The sequence below is a fragment of the Corythoichthys intestinalis genome, chromosome 9 (assembly GCF_030265065.1).
Source record: "Corythoichthys intestinalis isolate RoL2023-P3 chromosome 9, ASM3026506v1, whole genome shotgun sequence".
NCBI classification, from domain to species: Eukaryota; Metazoa; Chordata; class Actinopteri; order Syngnathiformes; family Syngnathidae; genus Corythoichthys; species Corythoichthys intestinalis.
The window spans coordinates 59,451,002-59,472,091 of NC_080403.1; the positions used below are offsets into that span (position 1 = coordinate 59,451,002).

The 21,090-nt window shown below is 42.6% G+C and overlaps 3 protein-coding genes across 7 annotated transcripts; 2 read left to right on the top strand and 1 right to left on the bottom strand.

Annotated features, from left to right (window-relative positions):
- Window positions 1–468: 468 nt before the first annotated feature.
- On the top strand, window positions 469–11,966 carry LOC130921502 (bile acid-CoA:amino acid N-acyltransferase-like). Of its 2 annotated transcripts, XM_057845486.1 has the most exons (12): window positions 469–684; window positions 1,508–1,630; window positions 4,638–4,842; window positions 5,110–5,211; window positions 6,090–6,280; window positions 6,354–6,526; window positions 9,970–10,086; window positions 10,158–10,243; window positions 10,372–10,465; window positions 10,539–10,619; window positions 10,812–10,947; window positions 11,031–11,966. In XM_057845486.1, the coding sequence occupies exons 1-12, from the start codon at window positions 477–479 to the stop codon at window positions 11,129–11,131; spliced, it is 1,617 nt and encodes a 538-aa protein (XP_057701469.1). In that variant the 5' UTR covers window positions 469–476; the 3' UTR covers window positions 11,132–11,966. The 2 variants fall into 2 exon arrangements, with proteins under 2 accessions (XP_057701469.1, XP_057701468.1); XM_057845485.1 differs by lacking the exon at window positions 1,508–1,630 and having other exon boundaries at window positions 10,539–10,947.
- On the bottom strand, window positions 2,750–14,923 carry LOC130921506 (protein S100-B-like). 3 transcript variants are annotated; one of them, XR_009064369.1, is made up of 5 exons: window positions 12,064–14,923; window positions 11,776–11,919; window positions 11,469–11,607; window positions 10,848–10,920; window positions 2,750–5,189 (listed from the first exon to the last, which is right to left on the bottom strand). XR_009064369.1 is itself a non-coding variant. In XM_057845493.1 (4 exons), exons 1-4 carry the CDS (start codon window positions 12,067–12,069, stop codon window positions 10,898–10,900), a joined length of 312 nt encoding a protein of 103 aa, XP_057701476.1. In that variant the 5' UTR covers window positions 12,070–14,923; the 3' UTR covers window positions 9,219–10,897. The 3 variants fall into 3 exon arrangements, 2 of the variants coding, with proteins under 2 accessions (XP_057701476.1, XP_057701475.1); XM_057845493.1 differs by lacking the exon at window positions 2,750–5,189 and having other exon boundaries at window positions 9,219–10,920; XM_057845492.1 differs by lacking the exon at window positions 2,750–5,189 and having other exon boundaries at window positions 9,219–11,607.
- Window positions 13,179–21,045, top strand: inpp1 (inositol polyphosphate-1-phosphatase). 2 transcript variants are annotated; one of them, XM_057845488.1, is made up of 7 exons: window positions 13,179–13,296; window positions 13,439–13,537; window positions 16,296–16,501; window positions 16,584–16,644; window positions 16,938–17,132; window positions 17,204–17,378; window positions 19,922–21,045. In XM_057845488.1, exons 2-7 carry the CDS (start codon window positions 13,531–13,533, stop codon window positions 20,409–20,411), a joined length of 1,134 nt encoding a protein of 377 aa, XP_057701471.1. In that variant the 5' UTR covers window positions 13,179–13,296; window positions 13,439–13,530; the 3' UTR covers window positions 20,412–21,045. The 2 variants fall into 2 exon arrangements, with proteins under 2 accessions (XP_057701471.1, XP_057701472.1); XM_057845489.1 differs by lacking the exons at window positions 13,179–13,296; window positions 13,439–13,537 and adding an exon at window positions 14,101–14,426 and having other exon boundaries at window positions 19,922–21,043.
- The last annotated feature ends 45 nt before the right edge of the window (window positions 21,046–21,090 follow it).

Below are 21,090 nucleotides of genomic sequence, written 5' to 3' on the forward strand. Positions count from 1 at the left end.
CTCTGCCTCATCTGCGGTGCCTTTGCGATTGATAAATAGACAGATAGACACAACGACGTGTATGTTTGCCACTTCCCCACTGAATTTACTGCGATTGATATAAAATAATTAAAGATTTGTCTGCGAGCCAAATCTGGCTCGCAAGCCATCGGTTCCCGACCCCCTCACTTAGCCACTATATTACAGCTCTATTTCCCATCGTGCAACAACACCCCCTTTACGCCTTCAAAGCAGACCCCCTAGGGGCTTCGGGGCAGCCACACCCTCCAGCAACCCTCTAAACTCCACTCCTGAATTAGAGGAAAGAAGGATTTTTTTCCCCCGTTTGTCCCCCCCCCCAAAAAAATTTTCTGATATTTGTGTTGTGGACTCATGTGGAGACTTGTTTGATTTGTTTTTGGTTAAGCCAAGCAGTGCCATGATCATAAAACACTTCTAACATATTGACTTTGTCTGCTGAAGCTTACAGTATGTAAATGGGAGTGTGTAACTTCCGGAACACAAAACATACCGGTTTCTCCACTGTAAAATATCCTGGCAGGTTACTGCAGGTTCTGCGTATCTCTTTTACTGACAAAAGTGATACACACCCACAAATATCATCAGATGTTGAGATCATCTTTTTCAAAATATTAATCTACTCAAAACACCTGGAGCAAGCCATCGCTGGTGAATACTTTTGTGGTAAGGCTTTTTATACTATCTGTGTTGGTTTTGCCAACCATTTCAATCCATCACCATTCCTGGTAATACTACTGGGTTCCACAGAGGAGTAGTGCCGATGGAACAAGTTCTTGAATTTTGCATATGTCTGCATCGGCAAAAAGATGAGAAAAGACGGGGGTCATTTAAGCAAAGTAGTACATGCTTTGAGGCGCTGGCCCAATGAGCAAAGTAAAATGCGCCATAAATATTTATACAGAAATCTTCATTCAAAGATTGGATTGAATCCATCCACTTCTGTGATAAACACAATAGCCACAAGATTAGAATGACCTTTTGCAGATGGTGGAGCATCAATTGATACGGACTCAAAGGTGAAAGGTTTTATACTCTGTTAAAGTCAGATGAGATTTTATTTTCCTTTTTCTTCCAATCAAACGGTCTAATCCATAGAAATACAGTATTTGCCATGATTTCATTGCGAATCCTTTGGGAAATAGAGACGATCCATATGTAATGAGCCAGGGATGATTTACGTTTAACTTAGAAGGTCCATAGAGAGATGGAAGGAATAATTCCCAGTGAGAATATGTAGTGTGTCAAAGTGTCAAATTGGTAATATATTAAAAGTGGAAAAGACTGGAAGCTTAGCGTTTCATCAAGTATTATCTTTTTTCTTTGACTACGTAGAGAGTAAGGGTTCAAAGTTCATTGGAAGCCAGGGAGCACATTAACCCTTCCGTCATTCGGAGGATGTGATGGTTTACTCATTGGAGCTCAACGAGTCTGCGGAAAAAAGTTGAAAGACAAGATTCCTTCTTTCTCCCCTCGTGTCCATTTCCAGGGGAGGGCAGACCAAGCATCATGTTTAGGACCCGAGTGGCAGTATTCTGGCATTTTATTGGAAAGCACCTGACTCCACACGTTGGCCTGCGCAGGGAGCTTTACTGGTCGCACAATGCTGTCGGTAAGACAACACTATGAGTCATTATAAGGAACATAAACAATATTTGAAGTTGTGGGAGTTTACACAAAGTCAAGTGTGCATGTTTTTTGTAGTGCTTGTAAAAGCCAATAGGAAAAAAAATGCTACAATGCTTAAGTAGGTCAAAATCCAGCGTAGGGCTACTTAACCTTAAAACATGTTTTGTTTTCTCCTTGAGATAACTGTTGTTGTGTTTTGGTCTAAACAAATAAAAGTTGATTTGATTTTACTTGGAACACATCCATAACTGAACAGTATGGACATCCAGGTGACAATGTTTTTTTAGGTAACCTATTGTGGTTCCTCGGTTTTATTATTATTATTATTCTTTGTTCCGCAGCCCCGGAGCTCAATTTGACCCCCTTAGAATGCTTTAAAATGCACCAAAATCGCCAGGCAGGTCAAGACAGGTGTAATCTTTTATACCGTGATTCCAAATACACTATGTAACGCCCCCTAGCAGTCATTCTTTGTCCCGCCGACGCTTTGAGCCCTACTTTGACCCCCTCAGAATGCTTCAAAACTCACCAAACTCAACAGCCAGGTCAACACTGGTGAAAAATTTGGTAAAATGTAAAATAAATAAATAAAAAATATGCGTAAATGTGCGTAGCGCCCCTTAAGAGCAAAACCAACATTTCATTCCCTTTTTTTTTTGTGTGTTAGGTGAAAGAGGAGGTAACCACGCAAAGGTTAAAACTTACAACACATTAGTACTATATGAATGGGATACTATATGCGGCGCCCAGACTGCCATTAGTACTACATCCAGTTTTTTTGGGTGGGCAGAGCGTGTCCGTGGGTGGGAACTGGGGTAACGCCCCTGGTCTGGTTGAAATTGCTGCCAAAGGGGGTGGCATAAAATATTAAATGTGATGGTTCACTTACTTATTTTTCCCCTTCTGTCATTGTTGACATAATATCTTCATTACAATACCCAGAACTTGAATTTATTTATTCATCTTTGTTGCTTCATTTGCTGTTTCTGATTGTGTATCATATTGTCTCTGCAAAGCCCTTTGAGACAACGTTGTCGTGATCCAGGGCTATACAAAAAAAAAAAAAAAAAAAAACAATATGAAAACCTATAAGTGTTTGGGGGGTTTTGGTTAAAGCAGACACAGTTTTTTTTCATCTATGTGATTTTGACAATGATGAAATCACATTTGATGGTGATTTTAGAGAATGAGAATGCTTTATTTTGGACATGAGAAAATAAAAGTAATAAACAAACAAACAAACAAAAATACAAACCAATTATAATACTTGAGATAACAGCAGCAATATTTAAGACAATAACAATAATAAATATTAGAATTTATTCATTGTGTCCAAAAAGGAGTAGGATGAAGCATATGCTTATTAAAACCTACCCCCCCTTTTCTATTCCTCAATAATATCAGTCCGCCTTATTTAATTAGGCCTCATATCAACAAAGAAATAATGCAACCATATCTATAAGATGCAAGACAAAATAAAAATAAAATGAAATAAAAAGTACCAGCCAATAACAGATATGTGAAAACCCCCTATATTAAAACCCTTCCTCTTCCCTATACCCTGTGAAAACCATGTGTTTGTACCACTTCTTAAACTGGGTCATGCTTGGACATTGCTTGAGCCCCTCATCTAACTTATTCCACAGCCTTACTCCACGAACAGAAACACAAAAGCTTTTTAATGTAGTCCGCACTCTCTGATGCTGTAAGTGAAGCTCCCCTCTCAAACTGTAATGACCTTCTCTGTTAGAAAACAACTTCTGTATATTGCCAGGAAGTAACATGTGGATAACCTTATACATGAGCTGAGCTGTTTGAAAATGAACCAAGTCCGTGAGTTTTAAAGTTCTGGATTCTAAAAATAATATATTAGTATGATCCCTATAACCAGCATTATGTATTATTCTTATGGCTCTTTTTTGCAAAATGGATAGTGAATTTATTGTACATTTATAAGTATTACCCCAGACCTCTGCACAGTAGTGTAAATATGGCAGGATTAAAGAGCAGTAAAGAATGTGGAGTGATTTATTATCAAGAAGGTGTTTTGCTTTAGTCAGTACTGAAATGCTTCTTGCTAATTTACTTTGTATATGTTTTATATGAGCTTTCCAATTAACCTTGTCATCAATCACAACGCCAAGAAACCTATTTTCATGGACCCTTTCAATATTCACCCCATCTATCTGTATCTGTACGTGACTATATTTATTTTGGCTGCTAAATAACATAAATTTATTTAAACATAAATTTTATGCAGAAATGTGAGAAATTCCAAAAGGTTCAGATACTTTTTCATACTACTGTATTTAATTTCTGCAGCATCGGAGTACTAGACACACCTTTAATGAATGGGCTATTTTAAAATATACGGCACACCGAATTATAAGATGCAGTAGTAGTACTAGTGGATGCGTAACGCAACCCTGACCACTACATGAAGGGAATGTCATGCCATAATTAACCAATATTGATCCATATAGCAAGTGCATTGGATTATGAGGCACACTTGAGAAAATGGAAGGCTTTTAGGTGCGCCTTATAGTGGGGAGAATAGGGTGGAATATACGGTATATTTAAAAAAAAAAAAAAACTCGCGGGATGGCATCCTTGTCATCATCAAGCCCTGGTCTTCTACCAGATGCCTGGAAGTCTAAGGGTTCAGCGCAGTTTCTGGGACTGCACTTTTCTGTATTGAGGCTTCAGATGTCGTTCCTGGGATCTGCCGGAGCCATTTTCACAGCTCGGGGGCGACTGGCCCGAGCGCTCCCTCTACCACGCGAGCCTTCGCCTTTCAACCCTTGCTATCTTCTCGTGTTTCTGATGTTGGCATCGGCTGGTATTGCCACAACTGTCACCGTCACTCTCTTCTGCGCTTTGTCCACCGCCGTGATGTCCGCCTGGAGCTGTTATACATACAGTATAGAGCTCCCTTAAGGCTGGATTAAATGTTTACGCTGAACGTGACGTACAGTATTTGTCCCTGCCAGCGATCCGGCGGAAGACCGGTTCCACTCTAGTTCCTGTACTAACAGCCGCTCCGACTCGAGGCCTGGTGGACGAGCAAATCGGCATCAAGGCGGATTTTCTGCCACCTCGCCATCCGGTGACATTGTGCGCCCAAATGCGCAGCGAGGACGGTGACCTGTGGGAGGCTTTTGGCCACTATAACACAAGTGCGGATGGCACTGTCGACTGTGAGTCACACTGAATACTTGAGTAGAATTTCTTTAATGAAAGAAAGCCATTCGTATGACATATCTTTAGAGCTTGACCAAAGAAATGAACATTTGAAAAACAGCCAGAAAAAGTGCAGTTCAATGACAGTAAATGAATACGGTGTTTTCACTGATTTAGCTATGATAATGGCCCAAAATCTATTTCTCTATAATACATGCGACCGCTTGAGATACTGTATTCCATCATGCCTCTTCTGACATTCTTTTCTCTTGTGACATTAACAGTGACTAGGGATCATTCCGTGGGTGGTTCGTATTTGGGATGTGAACCGATGGGTCTCTTCTGGGCCATGCAGCCTGCTCCTGGAGAAAGGGAAGGTTTAAGGTATGTTGAGAAAAATACAAAAGACACATCTCATTTTTAGTGCTCATGTTCTAAGCTTCCAAAAGTGGCAAAAACCCAGGTTCAAATTGAAAGGGTTGAACAGATGACATGTCGCTAGAGTTATACTCTGGAAGCCCGGCAGCCCAACCATGTGACGTCAACGCCCTGCGACGTCAACAAAAATGGCCAGTTGAACTAATTTGACGTATTTTATAAAAACCAAAACATCAAGAGGGGTTTCAATATCAAATTATTTTAACTCATAATAATGTTTATCCTTTAAGAACTAAAAGCCTTTCAATCCATGGATCCCTTAAAGGCCAATCATGATTTTTTTTAAATTTAATTCAGTCGATTGCCGATATCTATATCCAATTTCGAAAGCTGATATTTGCAACTTTTTTTTTTTTTAAAGTGTGTTGATTATAAAAGGAAACAATCGTTGTATAAATGTACATTTGTATTCTGCTGCTTTCTTTTGATGGTGCAAAATTACAATTAACAAAGATCATCACCCAAACAGTGAGCATAACAGTCATCCTATTATATTGGCTCATATCGGCCCATCCTTATATCGACCGGCCAATGAATATGTCGACCTTTACTTCCTTACTGCTGCTTGTTATCGATTGAATTGAGCTGAGTTCATACAAACACCGTACGTTGACTCACTTACAGTACTTTGAGGCCTCTCTGTATACTTTTGACAAAGTTTATTCCAGAACCATTTGGCCAAGGTTCAGTTGAGTACGGTGTAAGATTTAAGCCACGACATTTTCACAGCAGTCATTTTGTCTTGACGATACACAGATTTGTCTTTGTTCGCGCTGCAATTAAGACTGTAGCTAAGAAAAAATCTTTGCTTGTTTTTGGGATAGGTTGCGGATGAGGAATGTCAAGATTCCACTCATAGTAAACATTTCCTTGTCGGAGGGCCACGTGTCACCTAGAGAGCCAGAGAGCGGCCGACTGGCCGTCGCCACCGCCGAACGTTGGTTCACGGCTCCGGGCGTACAAAGAATAGACGTTCGCCAAAACGGAGTTGTGGGAACGCTTTTTTTACCGCCGGGTGAGCGCAAATGTGACCCGGAATCCAAATCTTTTTCATCTTTCTATTCAATTCTGTTCTACTCGGCGGGCAGGCCCCGGCAGCTTTCCGGCCGTGCTGGACTTGTGGGGCATGGGCGGAGGACTAGTGGAGTACCGCTCATCCATGCTGGCGTCCAGAGGCTTTGCCAGTTTCTCCGTGGCCTACATGGAACACAAGGATTTGACGGTCCAACTAGATATTAGCGGTGCAGATGCATATATGAAGGCAAGATACATATGTTACACTGCTGGCCAAAAGTATTGGCACCCCCACCATTCTGTCAGATAACGCTCAATTTCTCCCAGAAAATGATTGCAATTACAAATGCTTCGGTATTAATATCTTCATTTACGTTGCTTGCAATGGGGAAAAAAAACACAAAAGAAAATGGAAAAAAATTATTAAATCACTATCATTTAACACAAAAATCCAATAAATGGGCCGGACAAAATTATTGGCGCCCTCAGCCTAATACAAACACAACCTTTAGACAAAATAACTGCGAACAACTGCTTCCGGTATCCATCAATGAGTTTCCTCCAATGCTCTGCTGGAATTTTTGACCATTCTTCTTTGGCCATTTGCTCCAGGTCTCTGAGATTTGAAGGGTGCCATTTTCAGATCTCTCCACAGGTGGGATCTACGGCATTCAGGTCTGGCCACTTTTGAAGTCTCCAGTGCTATCTCTTAAACCAGGGGTCCCCATCTGCCGGGCCGCGGACCGGTACCGGTCCGTGGCGCATTTGCTACCGGGCCGCACAGAAATAATAATTTAATAACGACCGCATTCTGTCTGAATTAACCCTGTGCCCCTGCATAACACACCAATATCCCTGTCTACTCTAGATATAATACTACGGGATAGATTACAATGTCGTCATAGAAATCCATTGATTGGACTGCTAGCAGTACATCTTGTTTGTGTATATAATATATCTATGTGCGCTTGTCCTCGATAATAACGTTTTGCTAGGCCGCGGGCGCAGCACATTTGTTCCCGGGAAAATATTTGCCCCCACACGAGCGAAGACTAATGGAAAACAGACGTCTTTGGATATATTTTTACGGCGAAAAGGGCACCTGACGAGCCTACAACCTCGAAGACCCACGAACTGCGAAGGAGTGGATTCGTGACCCGTTTGTGAATAAACAGAGATATCGCAAATGACGGCGACCTTATTAAACGTACATTTGAGACAACAACTCTACCAAGGTTCTGGATTACAGTCATTCTGGAATATCCTGACATCGCTACAAAAGCATTGAAAACCTTGCTACAATTTCCAACATCGTATCTTTGTGAAGCGGGCTTCTTAATTAATGTTTAACGACAAGGCGAAGTCGTTAATGGTGAGAGCGGTGTGAAGTTGTTGTGTGCAGCTTACATGGAAGGATGTATCTGAGGAGAACTTTTCTACAAGTCCATGATCAAACGTAAGTTAATATTCCTTTCTTTCAAGAAAGGTTGTAGTGTTTACTTTGGAATCGCTGCATTTGCGCATTTTGTGGCTATGTTTAACGTTACGCGCATGCGCAGAACCGCATCGTTGAAATTTTTGATGGGTTGAAATATTTGTCAGAACACCGGTCCGTGAAAAAAAGATCCAAATAACACCGGTCCGTGGTGCAAAAAAGGTTGGGGACCCCTGTCTTAAACCATTTTCTAGTGCTTTTGAGTCATTGTCCTGCTGGAAGGGCTTTCTCACACTACATTATGCTGCAACATTTGGTAGTCTTCAGAGTTCATAATGCCATGCACATGGTCAAAAAGTCCAGTACCAGAGCCAGCAAAACAACCCCAAAACATCAGGGAACCTCCGCCATGTTTGACTGTGGGGACCATGTTCTTTTCATTCAAGGCCTCTTTTTTTTTTTTAACTGTAAACTCTATGTTGATGCCTTTTCCCAAAAAGCTCTACTTTTGTCTCATCTGACCAGAGAACATTCTTCCAAAACGTTTTTGGCTTTCTCAGGTAGTTTTTGGAAAACTCCAGCCTAGCTTTTTATGTCTCTGGGTCAGATGTGGGGTCTTCCTGGGCATCCTACCATAGAGTCCCTTTTCATTCCGGGTCCGGTGTGTTCCCTCTGACAAAGGCGGAAGTGCTCGCCGAAACATGTCAGGTAAATAAAACCACCTACTATTGCCTGGGATAAAAGAAAAGGTTTGACGAGTTTATAAGTGTAGGCAAAATGAACTCTATAGAACTATTAAGAGTCCCTTTTCATTCAGACACCGATGGATAGTACGGGATGACACTGTACCCGAGGACCGCGGGACAGCTTGAACTCGTTTGGATGTTCGTCGAGGTTCTTTATCCAACATCCGCACAATCTTTGGTTGAAATCTCTCGTCAATTTTTCTTTTCCGTCCAGATCAAGGGAGGTTAGCCACAGTGCCATGGGCTTTACATTTATTGATGACACTACGCAGGGTAGACCCTGGAACATTCAGGTCTTTGGAGATGAACTTGTAGCCTCACAATTTTGCTTCTCAAGTCCTCAGACAGTTCTTTGGTCTTCTTTCTTTTCTCCATGCTCAATGTGGTACACACAAGGACACAGGACAGAGGTTGAGTCACCTTGAATCCATTTCAACTGGCTGCAAAGTGTGATTTAATTATTGCCAGCACCTGTAATGTGCCACATGAAAGTAATAGGTGCTGTTAATTACACAAGTTCGAGAAGCATCACATGATTTTTCAAAGGGTGCCAATACTTTTGTCCGGCCCATTTTTGGAGTTTTCTGTAAAATGATCATGATTTTTTTTCCATTCTCGTTTGTGTTTTTTCATTGCTAGCAAAATCAATGAAGGTATTACTACCAACGCATTTGTAATATCAATCATTTTCTGGGAGAAATTGAGCATTGTCTGACAGAATTGCAGGGGTGCCAATACTTTTGACCAGCACTGTAGGTGTCAGGAGTAAGAATGTTGTCACATTAGGTCATGAGTTCTAAACCTTGTGAAAGGTAGCGAACCCCACGAGTTTGACATGTGTCGAGCCCTACGGAATTTAATAATAGAGCAAAATTGATCAAATTCAAAACCGATATAACACAGCTAATATTTAAGTGATTTGTTGCTCAAATTTCAAAGTTACTACAAATAATCTAGCTGTCGATTTTCATGTTGGAAAATGAAAAACTCCCACTTTTCCCACTCTTTCTTCCTTTTCATGTCTACATTCTAATTTTATTGTCACGTCCTTAAATGATATACTACTTTCATGGCGTAAAAAGACACACGTTTTATTATCTGCAGTCAACCTTCCACTGAGCAAACCAGTTTCTCCTCCCATTACATAGAGGGCTAACAGTTGAAAGAAATGGAATAAGCCTGTGAATGGGGGAGGGGGGGGGGGCAAAACCTAGCCTTGTCTTTGTTTGGTTCCCATTTTAGCAACAACTTGATGAATAACTTATTGGGAACTGACTACTGTGCATTTAAAAAATGTATTTTTGGAAGAAAAAAAAAATAGAGACTCAAGAAAAAAGCCTTTCAAAATGTCAAGCCATCTTATCATTTGACACTCCACCTCATACAGTATGTGAACTACATCGCCGTTAGCTAGCACTGGAAGATGACGTAGATTGCATTGTCCCTCACATCGCCATTTATAAATGACAAACAAACAAATTCTTTGTTTCTTTCTTCCTTTTCCCCCAGAAAGCATTTCATATACTTCAGGATCATCCTCAGATCTGCGGCGATCGAATCGGTATCATCGGTCTCTCCTACGGCGTCTACCTAGGCCTCCGAATGGCAACCTCCCCTGATCTGAATGTATGTGGCACGGTCGCGTGTTAGCACAGAGAAGCCGGCTTAATATACCCAACCTCGGTTTTATTCTCCAGCCGTCCTGCCTGGTTTGTATAAACGGCCCCGCGGGTAGCAACAAGGAGCTCTCGCAAGTATTTTGCAAGCCTAAAACATCTGAAAGGTAAAGCCCAAGCCATCGCATTCAATTGAGTAATTAAAAGCTTCTCACACTGGGTTGTGTAGGACTTCATTTTCACATTCTCAGATTACTCTCGATTTAAACGGTCTGATGTTTGCAATTCAATGCAGCGACCAGAGATATTGGCCACGGGATGAGGCAGGCTATCTGAGTTTTAGGGACATGTCATTACCGGCCAACTACTCCCCTGGCACCCAAGTGAAGGTGATTTGAAGACCGTCTCGGTCAATATGAAAGGACGGGTCTGAGAAAAAACAAAAAACGTTTGTACTTGCAGATCGAGAACCTGGCTTGTCCGACGATGTACATATTGGGTGAAGATGATCAGAATTCTCCGAGTACTGAGAATTCAAACTTGGTAAAAGCGCGCCTCGACCCGGCGGATTGGCGCGGAAGTCCATTTGTGCCACCCGAGTTGGAATTTCTGACATTGAATTTTTCGGCATTCCAAATCAAATGTTTGACATTCAAACTCGGGTGGCGCAGATCGACTTCCAGAGATTTGTCTGCACATTGGAAAGAATCCAAGCTCCGTTTTTCTGCCCTTCAGATCGAAGATGTCCTGAAAGCGGCCGGTAAATCTCACCTGTATACACGTTTGTCATATCCCGGCGCCGGCCACCTGATCGAAGTACCTTACACGCCGCACGCCAGACTTTCTGTGTGGAGAATCAAACCGGAAAAAAGTGAGCTTTCCAAATTGTCACGAGGTTGATCGCAATTCAATGAACTGAATGCCAGTATGTTGATATTCCTTTTCCCCCTGTAGTCTTGTCTCTGTGGGGAGGTGAAACGGCGCCCCACGCTGCTGCGCAGGAAGATTCTTGGAAGAAAATGCTCCACTTTTTGGACACCAATCTGAGGGCGTGAACTTCATTGGCATCCACGGCTACGGAGGCCAAATTTTGCCTCACGTGCTTCAAATTCACCACACGGAAAGTTGTTTCTTTAGCATTGGCTCTCCATACAGGTACGGTAGCAGTCCCAGTCGGGGGGGAGGACCAAAAAATAAAACCCTGTAAAGTGTGTTACTGTTCTATAGAACATAAGCTATAGTTTGCAAATACTGTATTTATGAGGTTGGCTATTTTTAACAAGGTTGTACTGGATCATGTGGGTGGGCATCCTGTTCCAGCTGGTCTCTGGGATTTTTCCATTAAAAAGGCACTATGACCACATGTACTGTATTTAAAACAATAAAACTGACCATGAAATGGGGTGAAGAGTTCTTGGCATGCTGAAGTGACCATGGCGATAAAGGCAACAAACTCCTTGAAGTCAATCTCCAGGTCGCTGTTCTGATCCAGGTTGGCAAAGAGCTCATCTAGTTCCTTCTTGTGCATTTTCTGTTCAAGTGACAGATGACAGTGTGGCTTTTCAAACGCCAAGCTTTTACTTTACAACAATGGTCTTGAACGAACATCATGTTGTTTCGATGATTCGAAGCTCCATCAGAGCAGAGGTATGAATCGTTACTTTCGTAACCAGCAGAAAGGACTGTTGCTAAATCTCACCTTTATGAAATGACTCATCTCGTTGTGGATGAGCGCCTTGAGCTCGGCTTTTTTCAAGTGACCCTTTTCACCCGAATATTTCTTAAACGCTCGTATAATGGTGACCATGCCGCTCTCCAAGTTGGACATGCAATCCTTTGAGATCTGTTATAGAAATATGATCACGCAGTTACCGAGTGACCTGAAAACAACTGTGCATTCAATAAAGTGAAACTGAAATTGTGCGAGCTTTGAAATGATTGCGTTTTAAAGAAACAATGCAAGCCTGACCATTTTGGTCTTTCTTACCTCCATGCGAGTCCGTCGTCTTGAGCTTCTCCAGCAGTGTTGACTGCCTCACCCGGCTCACAGTGGACACTAAACTATATTGATTGGCCGTATGAAGGAAGGCGGGTCACTTGGCCTCTTAATGCACTTGACCAAAATCCATTTGATCTTCAAGTTGTTATTTGTTAATAACGTCCTTCTACATGGCAATGCCACTAATGGACCCTTGCGGTTAAATAAGGGCCATTAAAGGTGCATTTGTGCTTTCAAATAGAGATCATTTTTCAGTCAACTAATGGACAGGGACCGTTGCGAACGCCTTTGGCTGCACACTATTAACAAAGTTGCGGGAGTTGATAAATAAAAAAATCAACACATCATGTAGGCCAGCACTGTTTAAATCTAATCGCTGCAAGCCTGCAATACACAATCTGTTGTTCAAAAATGATCAACCAACCAACCAACCAACCAACTCAGGGTGTGCCACGCCTACTGCCCGTAGATAGCCGGGATAGGCTCCAGCACCTCCGCAACCCTCGTGAGGAAAAGTGGCATGGAAAATGAATGATAAACAATGGAATTAGGTCTTGTGATCCCACTTGCAGCAGTTGCAGTCAAGGGGAGCCGATCGGGATGGGCGTTATCAGTTGTGTTGACATTTGATGGGAATACCATTCCATACAGGGCCGCTTGTAGGTAGTCAGAAATGTGAAGGGGGCATCATATGTGGGGAACTTTTACATTTTTGCTTTGAGGGGGCAAGACATTCATTTGAGAGGAGCACTGCCCCCTCTTGCCCCTGCGGCCCCCGATTCCATAAACATAACAGAGTAGTCAATGAAGCGTGCACCTTCAAATAGCAATGACTTGCTCAACGGTTGCTTTGTCATGGGCGTCAGCGATTGTTTCACTAATTAAGAAAATTAGAACCGTAATGCTATGGCTATACAGTATTGTGCAAATGTACTGCCAATTTGTAATATTTATTTATTAGAAAAAAATGAAAAACCATGATCATTAGAAATAGTCACAATAACAAACAATGACTTTTGATATAACTAGCTTTTGAAACCATGTGAGGGCGAATGACTGTTACGTCACATGATTTAAAAAAAAAAAAAGAAACGTTAACATCTCAAAATCCATAATAGCAAAAACAAAAACCAGTTTGGAGTGAATCGGACAATGTGTGTCTGTGTGTGGCGGGGTTTTGGGGCCGGTGACCCAACATGGACCGACAGACAAGTTTCTGAGGTACTTCCCCATTCCTGCTCTCAACTTCGTTTTAGAATTTCTTCATCCAAAACAACAGTGGAGATGGAGTAAGATCACTTGTCAAAATCCCTTAAAAAAGACGATTTGGAAATACCGCATCCATCTGCCATCATCGCAACAGGGGAGGACAACATGTTCATGAAGGCAGATGTGGAAGCAAGCTCGTGCCACCACAAAGACCGGGTGTTTTTCTAGCCATGTTGCCCCTGTGTTATGGAAGGTACGTTCTTCCTGTCCCTGCATTTCCATGTGTCCGGTGCTCACAAATACTCAAGCTAAAATGTTTCGCATGAAATGACTTGTCGCCTTTGATATTGTTATTACGATGATGATGATCTTTAATATTATTTACTCCTGATCACCGTTCAAAACATTCCACTTTAAACCATATATCGTATATAGGCGCTTCCACGCACAGCACAGAAAGGCTCATCTACGTCGTGCTGAATCCATTTGATTTTGCAGTAACTTTGTCAACACACTGCTTTCTTCAACCGCAATTCATGTTGTCCGTTCTAAAACACAAGTTCGGAGCAGGACTTTTCCAAGATGGCGCCGTCCACGTTTTGCTCAGGAAACGTGTTCTATATAAGAATCATTAATATCTCAAAAATGATAACGGCACTAACGATCACTTTTGCGGTACAAACTTAGAATAAATGACTGACATCGTTTTTATTAGAAATGTACAACTTCACTCTTTTTGGGGCGTGCAAGGGCTTTGTGCACTCATCAGGATCAGCATTGGTAGAGGGAGCAGAAAAGTATGTGAACTCCCAGTGACGTCTCCATCTGAAAAAGGCTGGAAGATCTGATGTGCTTTGAACGCATCTCGCGCCCCCGCTTCCTGTTGCCGTCCTTCCGCTTCATTTCCCCCCCTTCCTGGTTGCCTGAATGCACCGCCGGCGCCCAAACCCGCCTGACGTCAGAAAACTGGAGCGCGACACTTATTAAATACACTGTCTACTGATCATTCATGCAAAGGTAAAAATCTGCAACGACCACCCATAACAAAGTTATCCAGAAATTGGCATTCACTGGACGGCGGCCAGGAACCGAGAAGGAAGGACGAGACGAGACGAGACGAGACGAGACAGCAAGAAGGGCAGGTAGCGTCGTTTTTGACTAGCTTTAACATTCCTTTGCTGCCGCCTGCCTGCACGGCTGGCTCGGCTTGAGCGACTAAACAGAAAAACACGCCAACGTACACCGTAGCCGCCCTCATTTTGGTCGGTTGTCGATTGATTCTATCGGTCCTAAAAGGCAGAATAACTAGATTGAGTTCGTGTAGCCGCACATCCTGAAAAACACACCGCTTTTTCAACTATTTAAAATGTACTCGATCGTCACACACAGCTGATCGGATCGTCAACTACTGCTCAATGAGATTTGACGTTTGACTTATCATGACAAAATGCAGAAATGACTCAAGTAGCGTGCCCTTCTTATTTGGTGAAATTGGTGGACCTTTTTGCAACTTGACCTTGAACGTCATCCTTGCAAGAGATATTGAAGCACTGCCACAAAAACCACCTGGGACAGTTTCACCTAAATCAATCTGAAAATGAATATGTCAAAATCATGTACAGCCTGGGTTTTTGCAGAGGTGGGTAGAATAGCCCCCCCCCCCCCCAAAAAAAAAAAACAAATTGACCCGATTAGCGTTCACAAAATAATATTACTCAAGTAAAACTCGTCCAAAAAATGTATTCAAGTACAAGTAAAAAAGTATTTGGTGAAAAGAACACTCAAGTAATAAGTAACATTGTGAGTAACTGCTAATATTTTTGTTAGATTTTTTTAATCAATGGTATTTGTTTTTCTAGGCAAAAAGTTATCTATGTGAACTGTTGTTATGATACTGTACAATAACACATTACATAACCACATTAAGCCAAAGATATACAAAAAAATGATCATTGAATTCGTAAGAGAAAAAAATGACATAAATGAAGCATTATTCATCCAAAGAGCAGAAGTGCCCTCTGGTGGAGAAAATAGTTCCTAGTTTGAATAGTTAACTATTTTAAAACTCTCCAGTTTTCCGTGGTCAATCGGTGCCAAATAAAAACTGGGAGTGAGGTTCAAATCCGTGCTTTCGAGTTATGTTGAGGGCAGCGCTCTTTATCAAATACTTCATTTTTTACGGTTCTTTAGACTCACTGAACTGGTCGACGTGAAGATAGAACGGCAAGCTTGCATCCGATTGGTATAACGGAGTCATGTAAGCAGCTACTTCTACTACTACAGCTGCTACAGTTACTTGGCTTCGCTGGCAAAAACTAATCTAATATGTAGAATAAAGAAGAAAAATGTAACGACTCCTCTGTAGCTCAAAGTAGCGGAGTAAGAGTAGCGTTTTTTTCTTCACAAATCTACTTAGGCAAAAAGTAAAACTACTCTTAGTAGTACATTTTTCTCAGTTACTCAAGTAAATGTAACGCGTTATACCCACCTCTGGGTTTTCGTCGCGTATGCATTTGCTAAATGTAACAATCCAAGCAAATCTGACAAAACTGAAGCAAAACTTGAACCATTTAAATGTTCCTCATGAACAAAAACATTTGCTAGAGTAACTTAAAAAAAGGTTTGGCATGGGATATAATAAAGAAGATTGTTGTATTTTAGTCATTCATCAACTCCTCAGACTTGCAGGCAAGCAGAACAATAATATTCTCTACCACACAACGTGACAGTTGCTACAGTAACCACTTGTTGCCATTCATCCAGGAGAATAATCAACAAAACAAAACGTGTGAGTAAATGGAGGTTATACGATATTTTTTTTTTCCTTCATCTGTGAGCCAGGAGATCCTTTTCGCTTAACGAGGGTTAAGAAACATTGCCCATCTGTAAGGCTTAGAGATGCACATCCTTCCGCCCCCCTCAAATGCCCTATATTCATTTCACCCTATAAATAGCACCACGTAGACGGGCCACAAGTCACACTTTCCGTCTGCTTGACTAACAATCTCCAGACATGGCCGAGCTGCTGAGGCTGCTTCTGCGGGTTTCTGAGAAAGCCGCCAACGTGGCTCGAGTCTGCAGGCAGGAGGCGCCTCTCTTCCAGCTTTTAGTCCAAGAAAAGACCGGCGAGGACAAAAACAAGAAGTTTGTTCAGGACTTCAAGACGCTGGCAGATGTGGTGATCCAGGAGGTGATCCGGCACGATGTCGGCGCTCAGGTGTGAGAGCTTGCGTCCGTTTAGAGGATCATTGACCAAGGGTGACTGATACAAGTAGGCTTTACTTTTTTTTTTTTTTCAGTTCCCTGAGATTGTTGACTTTATTCAGGGAGAGGAATCCAACAAGTTTGAAAATGGACTTGGTAAGTGCGGCCCTTCTCATTTTGGGTCTCGATCATTTCAAAATGGCTTCGTGTAGTTTTCCTTGACGGAACCCCAGACGGATTTCATCTAGTTTTAGTCGACTAAAAGTCTGCTTTGCTGATGTTGAGCAATACGTACCGTAATATTGAACGGGTCAAATTTGGACAGCCATAAGGGATGTTCCTTAAACCTACTTACATTTGTCCCACGCCCGTAAATAGGATGTCAATGCGAACAATGTAGTATCACAGACGCGTCCGGTAACCGAAGCGCGGCGTCCACTCCCTCACAGGGGAAAGCGTGACCGTGACGGTGCGCGATACCGAGGAGGAAACCGCAGCGCTCCTGGCCACGGTGCTGGACGGCGATCTGGCGGCGGCGGCGCTCCTGGCGCGAGCCATCCACCGAGACCCGGCCGCCGTCGACGCGGACGGACCGAACGTGCCGCTCCGCGCCTCGGAGCTCGGCATCTGGATCGACCCGATCGGTAAACGTCTCGTCGTTGAGCGGCGCGGAAAAACCAACGGGGCTTTGACGCCGTCGGTCCCGTCCGTTCAGATGCCACCAGCCAATACATAGAAGGCCGCGAGGAGGCGCCGGAGGAGGGCCGCCTATCGCCTTCGGGTCTCCATTGCGCTCTGGTCCTCATCGGGGTTTACCTCCGCAGCACGGGCCAGCCTGTCATGGGCGTCATCAACCAGCCGTTCAACCGCAAAGACCCTGCGAGTGGAAGGTGAGCTGCAGGGCTAGCTGACCGCAAAATTTTAGTCATCAAATAGTTCATTTTTAGTTGAAAGACTTATCCATTACTCCACCATCGATTACTAAATTGTTTTTCAACAGATTTTAGAGTCATACGTTCATTCGAATAAAGCTATGATGTTTTCACCTCAACACTTCTTTGAAACATTTGGCAGATAAGCTAGAATGGTTGCTTACGTTGCATAACAAATATTGAAGGAAAATCCCGTGTCCAAGCATGCAGCTCCCACTGTGTTCGTGGTCCCGTCAGGGTTTTTAAAAACGTTATTTTGACCCATAATGCACCACAACGTAGACAAGACGAAAGATGGCTACAACGTGCGTTTTTGATATTGTTAATGTTTCTATATATGCCTACTTCCCCACGTACCATAGGTGATCATTACCATCATTTGTAAATGACATAAATCAAGTACATTTTACTGTTAATAAAATATCAGGGGGATCAAACTGTTGATGAATCGTAGCATTCTGCAATTTCGAGCTTAAGTGGTATGAAAACGTATCTGAACCTTTTGGCATTTCTGCATACACTAACCATCAAATATGATCTGATCTTTGTCAAAATCACACAGATGAAAATACCGTGTCTGCTTTAACTAAAACCACCCAAACATTTCTAAGTTTTCATATTCTAATGAGGATAGCATGCCAACAATGACAGAAGCGGAAAAGTGAACCCTCTACCTAAGGAGACTTAAAGAGAAACCCATTTTTACCAAACTTTTAAAGTCAGGTGTATGCCCAATTACTGATGAATGGTTTGAAGCTGCCCTGCCCACTACAAAACACACCTGGTAAGAAATAGTCTTGATGAGAAGCATTGTTTGATGTGCATCATGGCTCAGTCAAAAGAGCTGTGATCAAGGATTGTTGATTTGTATAAAGCTGGGAAAGGATACAAAACCATCTCTAAAAGTCTGGATGTTCATCAATCGACAGTCGGAGAAGTCTACAAATGGAGAGAGTTTGGCACTGTTGCTTCTCTTCCAAGGAGTGGCCGTCCACCAATGATGATGCCAGCGCAGAATACTCAGAGAGGTAAAAAAAATTACCCTAGAGTGTCTGCTAAAGAATTACAGAAATCACTGGCACAGTCCAATATCTCTGGGCACACATCAACTATATGTAAACCTATGGCCAAGAATGGTGTTTATGGGAGGACTCCGTGGAGGAAGCTGACTGCTGTCTAAAAAAAAAACATTGTTGCTCGTTTAATGTTCGCAAAAAGGCACTTGGACACTCCACAGAGGTTTTGGCAAAATATTTTGTGGACTGATGAAACCAAAGTGGAATTGTTTGGGAGTAACACACTGTCATGTCTGGAGGAAAAATGGGACAGCACACCAACATCCCCACCGTGAAGCATGGTGGAGGGAGCATCATGATTCTGGGCTGTTTTGCTACCTCAGGGCCTGGACAACTTGCAATCATTAATGGAAGAAGGAACTCGAAATTTTTGCAGGAAAACCTGAGGGCGTCTGTCAGACAGTTGAAGCTAAAAGAGGATGGATGCTGCAACAAGACAATGATCCAAAGCACAGAAGTAAAACAACTTCAGAAAGGCTTCAGAAGAACAAAATACATGCTCTTGAGTGGCCAAGTCAAAGTAAAAACTGGAACCCCATTGAGATGCTGTGGCATGACCTAAAGACAGCCATTCATGCCAGACATCCCAGGAATCTGACAGCAGTTTTGTAGAGAAGAATGAGCCAAGATTAGTCCCGATCGATGTGCCAGCCAGACTGATCTGCAGCTAAGGGAAGCACCTGGTCGGCTAAGTTTTTGCTGCCACAAAATATTGTGATGGTTCACTCATACTACCCTTATTAAAATATGAAAACCTATAAATGTTTGTTGTACTGAGTTCATTTAGCTTACTCTTATAAATTCGTCAAACCTTTTCTTTTATCCCAGGCAATAGTAGGTGGTTTATTTACCTGACAGTTCCTTTGTTCACAAATGGATCTTCCCCAAAGATCCATTTTTTTCTGCGAATCATTTAAAGACTGTATATCTGTTGGATGATTAAGCGACTGGTCAAGAAATGGCCTCAAAAATGTTGTTATTAATAGTACCAGGATTCTGAATTGGTAAAAATGATTTAACGAGTTTTATTGTCATTGTGCAGATTACTGAAATTGTTTTCCACTTCACTATTTGGTATTTAAAAGAAATTTTAAGCATACTTTGTGTGTGTTTCAAAAGACAAGTTTACTCATATGAATTGCGTATATTCAAAGGATTTTTAATTGTCATTTAAAGACGCAGTCCCTTTGTTTCCCAATTTTCCTTAGGTCTTCTTTGGTATTTCAAACAAAAAAGGTCAAGTATTCTTTTGTCTTCTTAAAGAAATTGTCTCAGGACAAGTAAATGTACTCATTTAAACTGTGTGTTTTGGTATTTTCCGTGTGAATTGTGGCGTGTTTGGATGGGCAGGATGTAAAAACATACTAGACTTAGCCGCATAATCTAGTATTTAATAATGACCAGAGTTCATTTATTTGGTCTCAGGTGGCAGGGGAAGCTGTTTTGGGGCGTGTCCTGCGGCGACGTCAACGCGTGCTCGGTCACGCGCGCCAAAAGCGGACCAGTAGAGCGTCGGGCGCCGTCGGTGGTGCTGAGCTCCAGCGAAAAGCGGGCGGTGAAGGACGCGCTGTCCTCGCTGTGCGGACCGGAGAAGCTGACGTACGCCTCGGGAGCCGGCTATAAAATCCTATGCGTCATTCAGGGCTCGGCCGACGCCTACGTCCTCTCGGAAGGGAGCACCTTTAAGTGGGACTCGTGCGCGCCTCACGCGCTCCTGCGAGCTCTCGGCGGGGGCGTGGCGGACCTGACGGAGAGTCTAAAGAGCGCTTCCGAGGCGACCGTGGAACTGACGTATCACCGGCCCAACGCCCGGGGCAAAGGTGCTGACCGCTGGGCCAATTGCGGAGGCCTGGTGGCTTACGGAGACTCTTCTCAGCTAAGCGCCATCTTGGAAGCTCTGAGAGGAAAGCTCTAGTTTCACGGATCATCTTGTTCGAATGTAGAAAAAGCTCTTGGCTTACACACTCTTCTTTTTAACCAAATTCACACGAATTGTTGCATTTAGCTAAAGCTGTGGTGGGGATTGAAATGTGAATGTTCGACAAATAGATTGTACAGGAAGTTTTCTGAAGCACACCTTCCAGACGATCATGTATAAAGACTTTAATAACCTGCGAGGGGTGCCAATAGTGACCTGGCCTCATCTAGAAAAGGAAATAAGTAACCATGGAAAATGTCATTTTTTTGTTGAGCTGACCTGTGACGGACGGGATAGATATAAATATGTCGAGCGGATGGAGCGCTGCGCCTCTCAAACGTCTCCTTGTAAGGATATAAGCTGACCCAAAAAGAAAAGCGCTGCGAGGCCAAGTCATGAACTTGAAGTACCGGAGACCCGTCATTCACAGCGGTCCGCGTTGCCGATATACGCACAGAAAAGCCGGGCAGACTTGTTGCATTTAGGAAATGATCTTTACTTTGAAAATCAGAGTAAGGGGGGGGAACTCACCCAAGAGTGATTTTTTTTTAAAAAAAACGTCTGCCAGTCAGGGAACAAAAGCCCCCAATGATTGTCAGATATATATATATATATATATATATATATATATTTTTTTTTTTTTTTTACAATACTTCTGCATATTCTGTTCAAAACA

Coding starts and splice junctions, on each gene's coding strand:
- LOC130921506 (XM_057845492.1), bottom strand. Junction 11,608..11,775: donor AGATGAGTCATTTCATAAAG/GTGAGATTTAGC, acceptor TCACTTGAACAG/AAAATGCACAAGAAGGAACT.
- inpp1 (XM_057845488.1), top strand. Junction 16,502..16,583: donor GGCACGATGTCGGCGCTCAG/GTGTGAGAGCTT, acceptor TTTTTTTTTCAG/TTCCCTGAGATTGTTGACTT. Junction 17,133..17,203: donor CATCTGGATCGACCCGATCG/GTAAACGTCTCG, acceptor CCGTCCGTTCAG/ATGCCACCAGCCAATACATA.
- LOC130921502 (XM_057845485.1), top strand. CDS start 477: ATGGGAGTGTGTAACTTCCGGAACACAAAACATACCGGTTTCTCCACT. Junction 5,212..6,089: donor GGAGAAAGGGAAGGTTTAAG/GTATGTTGAGAA, acceptor TTTTTGGGATAG/GTTGCGGATGAGGAATGTCA. Junction 10,244..10,371: donor AAGCCTAAAACATCTGAAAG/GTAAAGCCCAAG, acceptor AATTCAATGCAG/CGACCAGAGATATTGGCCAC.